At 34.5% G+C, this 9347-nt stretch overlaps 1 protein-coding gene across 1 annotated transcript; it reads left to right on the top strand.

Moving 5' to 3' along the window:
• Nucleotides 1-6383: 6383 nt before the first annotated feature.
• LOC126978373 (RNA polymerase II subunit A C-terminal domain phosphatase SSU72-like) lies at nucleotides 6384-7582 on the top strand. Its single transcript, XM_050827134.1, has one exon. It carries the CDS (start codon nucleotides 6626-6628, stop codon nucleotides 7202-7204), a length of 579 nt encoding a protein of 192 aa, XP_050683091.1. The 5' UTR covers nucleotides 6384-6625; the 3' UTR covers nucleotides 7205-7582.
• The last annotated feature ends 1765 nt before the right edge of the window (nucleotides 7583-9347 follow it).

Raw genomic sequence — 9347 nt, forward strand, 5'->3', positions numbered from 1 at the left:
ATCATATGATTTAACCAATATTTTCTTAGAGCCTACTGGAGTAACTGGCACCTCCAAATTGTATTGTTAACTATTTTGTATTGTAGTTATTGTATTGATAACATACTTTCATTTCTCATACTCGGAAAGTAATGTTGTTTTGACCTGATTATTGAGTGGAAAATGCTGCTTCGAGAAATAGGGAGGGAAAAACTCATATAAATTACTGCCCACCTAAGGGCCGGAATGAACTTTAAAAATAGAACTGCTGACAGCTATGAAGAGTTTTATGTAAAAAAAAACTAAAGAAATGCCATGTGTCTTTCTAAACAGTTAGTGTGAACTTAGCGCAAACTTCTTTGAACGGAATAAGCCGCAACAATTACGCGGTGAATTCTATATTTAAAATTTAAAAAGTTGACAAATTGGCGGGATACTGATCTGTAATGTATCTGTGACGGAATTTAAAAAATAAAGGTAATAATCTTTTATGCTAAGATTTGAATATTAAAAATGAGTTCAAGCGATTCTGAAGTGTTGACACCAGAATCAATTATAGCCGAGGCAAATGAAACCAAGAAGTTTGAACAAACCAAGCAATGTGTGACGAAGTGACATCGTGTACTGGTTTAGCGCTAATAACCTATTGTTAAATAGCAAGAAAACGAAACATATAAAATTTACCGTACCAAATGTCAAAAATGTTTATGCAAGTGTTTTAAACGGAGAGGTGATTAAATCGGTGGAATCTGCTAAATTTCTTGGCATTACTCTGGATTCCAACTAACAATGGGGCCCCCATATTGAAGGATTGGCGAACACTCTTAGTTCTGCAGCATACGCAGTTAAAAAGATTAGACAATTAACTGACATAGATACGGCGCGACTTGTATACTTTAGTTATTTCCATAGTATCATGTCCTATGGTATATTATGGGGCAGCGCTGCCGATGTTAATACAATATTTGAGCTGCTGAAGAGGAATGAATTGAGGAATCATTGACAGCAAAATTCAAAGAAATTAACATCTTGACTTGCTTCTCAATATATTCTTGATAATGTAATGTATGTTCATAGGCACATAAGTGAATTTGCCAGAAACTGTCATAACCATAATGATAATACCAGGAACAGACATAAGCTTATAATGCCTACTACTCGACTAAGTCGAGTTAGCAAGTCTTTTGTGGGGCGATGTATATGCTTTTACAACAGGATCCCAGAAAATGTTCAAAACAAAAGTATTACGTTATTCAAAAGAATTGTTAAAAAACGTTTGTATGGTAAAGGTTACTAAAACATAAATGACTTTCTTAATGATACCACAGATTGGGAAGGGAGCGACCGCCCTCAGGCTAATAAATAATAAGTTTAATTTCACAATGTTACTTTGTTACTTTGTAAATGTTACTTTAATTGTAAAACATATTTTTGATAAAATAAAAGCCCGCTGAGCTTGTTGCGCCCATTCTTCTCTGGCCTGAGGCATTCATTTAGGAATGGGTGGTAGTTTTTTGACTTTCAATAAGTGATGTCACATCCTCTTTTGAATAAAAATATTTGAATTTGAATTCGCTGTCTGCAGCCTCGAGAACCTCGGATTCGATATCCATATTGTTGAAATCATAATTTGGCGCGGCGGCCAAAATAGTCATCTAATCTTTATATATATAAATTACGTGACATATAAATTATGTTGTTTGTCCGCGATGGACTCCTAAACTAATGAACGGATTTAAATGGGGATTACTTCATGGAGTGAATAATTCTACACAAGATTGTTGAACACTCGTAAAGTTTACTTCTAATGTCTGCTATAATAGGAAAAAAATAATTTGATTTGAAGGGAAATCGCAAAAGAGCCTGTAAAGCACTCTTGGAATTACATAAAATTAAACTATTATTAAGTTTTATAAAGTAAAACATATTCTAATTCTTTGGCGATGCCAAGACATTCAGCAGTAAAAACTGACGTGTTAGATGGGCATTTTATTTTTTGGACAATATTATATTGGACATGATAAACTCCTACTCCTACAAAATCTTCTGACTTGTGTTTTGACGCATCGGTATAAATATCATGCCATCCTGGCCACTTTTCTTTAACAGCAGAGTTAAAATAATTATTGGCATTATATTTTTCAATATTTGCAATATAATGAACAGTCCGTATGGTAGGTAAGGCTTCATATTTACATTTAAATAAATCAAGCTTTGGAGATCGATGTATCGTGTAGTGAATCGATTTATACCTCAAATAAGATTTTTACCAAACAAGGGAGTGGCTTGTTTTTCCAATAACTTGATGATTCAATGAGATCCGTAAGAGTATTTAATTTGGTTATAAAGGGGATATTTGAAAATTGTAAAACACGAAGAAATAGATGATCAGACAAACACTGGCGCCTTAAATAAAGCGGGTAACAATCCCCAAAAAATATGATGGGAGTTGAAATCTTCTAAAATTATACAAGGACGAGGAAGACGTGTGATAAGACTGTTAAAGTAGTGAAGAGCTGAAAAAGAAGCGGAAGGAATATATCTATATAAACTACATAAATATTATTAATCTGTGCTGCTAGGAAGTGATAGAGGATAGAAAGAGATAGTGTTTCTGATAAGTAAAGCGGCACCACCATACCCATCAGACCTATCATCTCTTAAGCAAGAAAATCCGTGGATTTTAAAAGGGGAGCCTGGTTTAAGCCAAGTCTCAGAGAGTGCAAATAAACAAGCGTTATACTTGATAAGTATATTATTTTAAATTTTTAAGAAACTGCACTTCTACAGTTCCATTGTAGAATTTTTTGAAGTACTGCCATTTTTAAGGGTTTCTGTTTTGAACATATCGATTATAGATGCAACGTTTTACGGTATTTTAATATTAGACTGGGTTAATGACTGAATGTGATTTTGAATGATATCTGATGTAGTCAATGTGGAAGTATTTTCCAATGCACAGCCATCTTGGGCTGCAGGTGTGTGAAATTATTTGATTATATTTTGATAAGCCTCTTGATCATAACCATTATTTGATTTAGGGGGTGTACGACGATTTCTAAATATTGTTTTCCTATATGAACTATTTGGCTGTGACTGATGAGATGAATGAGGGCGAGTAGATAGACGAACTGGAGTATTATAAGAAGCTGATTTTCTTCCTGCTATATAAGCATAGGATTTATTAATAGGAGGAATCAATTTTGCTGCTTCTCCATATGAGATGCATTTTTGTGCCATAGAAATTTTTATTTGTTTTTGACGGTCATACTCTGGACAAGATCTACTAATAGCAAAATGATTACCTGAGCAATAGCAACAAGTAACATTCTCCTCATTTACATTACAAGAGTCACCAGTGTGTTCAGAACCGAATTTGTAACATTTACATTTTGATCGGCATTGCAATTTCGTATGTCCAAATCGACAACAATTGAAACATTGTATAGTTGGGTATGTGTATAGCTCTACTGGTAAGGAATTAAAACAAACGAATATACGTTCCAGCAGGACCTGGCCATCGAATGTCAGAACAACGTTTTGAGTAGGTTTCCAGACAGAACCCTCCACTATAGTCTTATAATTTATTCGTCTAACCTTGAGAACCTTACCACATGGTTGTGGTAAGGTTCTCAAGGTTAGACCTAGTGGTCTAGGCACTGACACATTTTCAATAACATCCTCAATCGACCAGTCCGAGGGCACACCTCGTACAAAGCCCATGCGCATTATTTGGAATGATGGAATAAATGCTTTCAAGTTTATCTTTTCTAAGTTGGAATTATCAATGAAGGTGTTAGCATCAGTAAAACTTGAGAAAGATAAAGACATTCTGTTCCTACCTATTTTATTTAATGAACCAAATATTTCGAATATTTTTTTAAGGAACCTGCCAAATGAAATAGGGTGTAGAGTGGTACTGTCATTTGGTGAATTTGTTTCTCTTTGTACGTGCACAATAAATGGAGCTATGTCATTTTCGTTGTACTTTATCCCCCCATTAGACATGTAATTTTTGGGATCTGAACCAATAGAGGGTATTGAGGGAATTATTGGATTATTTTCACTAGTGATATTAGATGTTTCTAAAGGTTTATTAGTAATCTCTATTGAAGTATCACTAATTTCATTGCCTCGACAACGACATCCAGTCTTTCCACCCACCTCCTGAGCGTGCTTCCTCTTTTTCATTTTACAGGTTTTGCAGATTTTATGTAAATGACATCTTTTGCGACTTGTACGCTTGGAAACAGAACTATCCGTGTCCATTTCCGATTCATTAACTGTCAATACAGTAATAAAATTAGCCGCCGGGGGAACAATCTCAGCCCCCGGGGCGGTCAAGTCAGGCGGCTTGTTCATATTATGATATACATAAAAACTTACCTGGACTCTAGCTAAACACTAAACCTATTATATTAACACTAAATATTAACATAATCTACACTAATATACTATACTGATATATAATACTGATAAAATCAAAAGACCCGAGTCGTGAGACCCGCGCGATCGAACGGGTCGCCGACTGAGAGTGAAAACCTGATCTACCCAATAAACAATAACAAACTGTAATGGCTCTGGCGGACGGGCGGTAGCCGGTATGTCAGTCATGTAATATTGCGCGGTTGAAGCGATGGCGGTCTGAAATCGATCGAAGAATCGATATTTGACCATAGGTAAATGTTTTTTTAACCAACTAAAAATATATAATAAAAATAAATCTCTGACACTAACTACTATTAAATCAAGGGTCAATTTTTAGAGTTTCAATCAGATTGGCATTGAGCGGATAATGCGAAATGTAAAAATTCATCAGTGGGAGATTACTTTGCACAGGAAGCCGGCTTGATTATGGATACCACAACGGCGCCTTTTTCTGCCGTGAAGCTGTAATGTTTTAGCATTATCGTGTTACGCTCTGAAGGGCGCCGTCGCTAGTGATATTATTGGCCAAATGAGACTTAACAACTTATGCCTCAAGGTGACGAGCGCAATTGTTGTAGTGCCACTGAGAATTTTGGGGTTTTCAAGAATCCTGCGCGACACTGCATTAAAATGGGCAGGGCTTATGAATTACCATCAGGTGAACGTTCTGCTCGTTTCATCCCTTACTGTCATAAATAAAAATTCGATATTATAATTTTTATTTGGGACTCACAATTGAGGTGCCGACTCCACATAATGTGGTATAAGGGCTTTTACGGATAAAAATTAAAATTTTTAGATAGTTTCGATTACCTAAAAAAGATTTACGAGACCGGTTTCAGAGTATGTGATATTGCCAAAATCGATTCTAATAATAAACTAATACAAAAACATCGGTTCGAATCAATAAATAAATAATTATTTACTAATCTACAACAGTCAAAGAAATTGATGGCTTTACTTCCATCACCGCCATTTACAGGTAAGTCTTTATGAGGTTTTATTTTATTTTACATTGAATCCTCTGTTCAAATCATTGATTCCAAGCGGGGGATTATGGCAAAAATTGAGTAAATAATTACTGTATTAATTTCATGACATATTACATGACGCATGAGAAAAACCTAGGCGACATATAGGCATTCTCCTTTTTTCAAGTTGATACCTTATATTGCCAGTAAAACAATGTGTAAGTATTATAAAATTTAAAACCTTCTGGCTTTCCTGGGAAGTATCCACTCATATTATAAATACGAAAGTTTGTGTGAATGTATGCATGTCTGGATATACGGTCCTGTGAGAATGTCAGCCCTACCTTCTGGCTTTCCCAACAAGTATCTACTAATATTATAAATACGAAAGTTTGTAAGAATGTATGGATGTCTGGATGTATGTTTGTTGCTCTTTCACGCGAAATCTACTAAATGTATTTTATTGACGCATTACAATAATATAGCTTACATATAATATATATAAATCCAGTGTCCTGATGTTTGTTCCCGGTGAGCCTTAACTTATGAACGGATTTTAGTGGGGATTACTTCATGGAGTTTCGTTTAGTTCAACTTGAGAGATAGGATAGTATTTATTTCAATTTGGGACCTATAATAATTATTTATATTTCCAATATTTGTTTTTATGGACATATTTTCTATGAGAGAATTATTGACTAATTAATTTAATTGGTCTACTTCACTAACAACAAACATGTTGTTACAAGCTGATGCCGTGTACGAAAATGTTCTCGTCTGTCTATCTCACTCTAACACACTCATGTATAATAATTAATACATCTATGATTCTAGCAATATAAAATAAGTGAAGTGATAAGTGAACTTTGAAATGAAAAGCATAAAAATCAAATAATAATAAAAGACTCGACTTAAAAATCCTAGTTACCATGCCATAAAATTAAAATATTTCATCTTTATTCTTTGGGCATTAGCATTACTCGATAGCGTTTAAATTCTCTTTGATCAATACTCATTAGTCATTTTGCGTGATACGTATTGCGTGTCGAATTGAAGATTTGTCTATCTCTAAATGTAAATTATTGTTTTGGTTCGGTACCTACTACCTACATACAGAATCAGTATTAGTTGGTAAATAGGGTTTGAATCAATTAGGTTCATTTTTATTGAGGTTATTTGATTTTATTGAAGTTTGCATATAAATTATAAATAAAATGTTCCATTAAAGTATAAGTAAAATATTAAATATGGATGAGTTATACTTTGCTGTAACATGTTCATCAAATATGAACAGAAGCATGGAAGCACATGCATTTCTTGCTAAAAAGGGATTTAAAGTTAAATCTTTCGGGACTGGTGAGAAAGTGAAGTTACCTGGTACCTCAGCAGATAAACCAAATGTTTATGAATTTGGAGTACCTTATGATGATATTTACAAGGATCTATATAAAAAAGATAAACCATATTATACACAAAATGGTCTGTTGCATATGCTTGACAGAAATCGAAGAATAAAACGATGCCCTGAACGATTGCAAGACTCACCAGAAAAATTTGATGTTATAATAACTTGTGAGGAGAGAGTTTATGACCAAGTTGTTGAATATTTTGTATCTAGAAGATCCACTTGCAATCAACCAGTACACATTGTGAATATAGATATTCAGGATAATCATGAAGAAGCCACAATAGGAGCTTTTCTTATTACTGATTTGGTCACAAAAATGACACAGAGTGAAGATTTGGACAATGATATTGATGAACTTCTGCATAATTTTGAAGCCAAATGTCACAGGCCTATTTTAAATAGTATCATGTTTTATTGACTGCTATATTACAAAAACACTATCTTTTATCTTTATCTAAGATTATTAATACTTTATAAAAATTGGGATTCACATCAAATACCTGCAATGAGAACCAGAAACCACAGAATGCCAGCAGCAAGATGGACAGCTACCCTGTGTATGTTGGATGTATTATATCTCTTATATAGATAAAAAAAACTCATATGATATTGCCAAGATGGTTGGAATAAATGGATAAGAAACTGCAGCGCAGGATCATCATTGAGATATTTCGCCAGCATTGGAGATACAAACACGACTACCATGTGTATATATTGTTTGAAACACCCAATTTTAGGCTAGGTATTGCTTACCACTGTATATTGATGGAAAATAAATAAATTATTATAATCAAAATATTCTTTTGTTTGTCAACATGAAACTTATATTTTATACAATTATCTATCCCTGTGCTCTTTATACAATTCAAATATTTTTAATTATAATAAAATTTATAAATCACACCCACCACCTGTTCAATTTTATGTTTATGAAGCTGACATTATAAAATTGTATTATAAAAACATAGGCATATGGCCTTTTATAATAATTATTTTTCAAACAGTCAACATGAAGTAATATCAATGTGTAATTATTTTGCACATGTGTCGATGGCAGGTGTTACAGCAGACTAATATTATGTAAAAGGCCAGCAGAGAGGCCTAAAATAAAAAACATTACATCTAAACTTTCAGTGCAAGTAAGTTTAGTTAAGCAGCATGTGCAATCACTTTTGCTTTCAATGTGATGTGAAAAAAGGCAAAATGAAACACCATATTATACAGAAAAAGCTGGATACCATCTCTTAATAGTAATGTGGATACCCTACCCTGTTTGTAATAGCTTAAACAAATGATTGATTTTGGTATAGCCCAACCATCAGATGTGGTCCGGTATCGAACCAAATTCGTTGATAGGTATAGTCCATCACACAAAATTATTATTATTTGCACGATTTTATTTCACCCGCTGTACTGACCATATCGAAATCAAAATCACTAACTCGAAAATGAAAAGAAATTTTAAATTTAACCTGCAACGATTGGGTAGCCGGCAAAAGGCTGTACAGATGCCGTCGCGTTATTAATGTGGTTAAATTGTCAAAGCGAAATAAAAATGATATAATTAGCAAAGTAGTGCCAAAACTTCGAGAGCTTTGAATACAGTGCTCACATTCGCAGTATGTATGTGAAAAACAGAAGTGGAAAAATGTCTCTTTATAACCCTAATAAATAATTTAAGAAAACCTTGTGTGGATTTTTATGCCGTGACTTTTTTTTATACTCAACCATTTTATTACCACGAAATTGTGGACTCAAAATGTATTCAACTAAAAGAGGCTACGAAGGCCCAGTCAAATTTAAATTTGGGGATTGAGATGCGCTATGAACGAATCACAGCCTCCAAAAAGCACGAAGCAGCCCAGTGCAAAACAAGATGGCTCTCTATTTAAAGATATATTTAGGGCTTTTTGAAATATTGTGATCTGGTACCTATTTTATTAACAACAATAAGTGACGCCTCGTACAAGCAAACCACTTTTACTCAGTAAGTACTTTAATAATGGAAAATTGGGCAAGAAAAAATTTGGTCAGATTCAAAACAAAAATAGCTTATTTTGTATTGCACATGCAATTTTAAATATCATTGTGCACATCTGGACTTTGTGACCTCATTTTATTAATTCCTTTCAATGAGTCACATGACCTTTGCTGATAATTATTCAAAATTTTTTTTTTTCGCCCAAACAAGGGAAAGGGCTACCCTCCGGGATAACGACGGGAGGGAGGTGGTGAATGTTCATGCATACCAACGCAGCATAAGTCTGCATAACCCTACTACTAAACACCACCTGAAGTTGGCTTTTTTACTCTAAGCCTTTGACTCTAAGCCTTCATCGAAGGCGACCTTCTCTTGGGAAGAGAGAGGCGCAAGCGGCACTCCCTGTGGAGTATCCGCTGAGGTATACCTCAGCGGATGTGCCGAATATACCTCAGTGCTATAGCACTGAAGGTGCTATCTAATTGGGACTAGTGACATCAGAAGGATGATCACAAACTAGAGGTGAATCTAAATGCGTCTGATTATCCCCGGATGCCAAGAGGCGATCCAGGTCAGACGA

This window comes from Leptidea sinapis, chromosome Z, assembly GCF_905404315.1.
Source record: "Leptidea sinapis chromosome Z, ilLepSina1.1, whole genome shotgun sequence".
Classification (NCBI taxonomy): Eukaryota; Metazoa; Arthropoda; class Insecta; order Lepidoptera; family Pieridae; genus Leptidea; species Leptidea sinapis.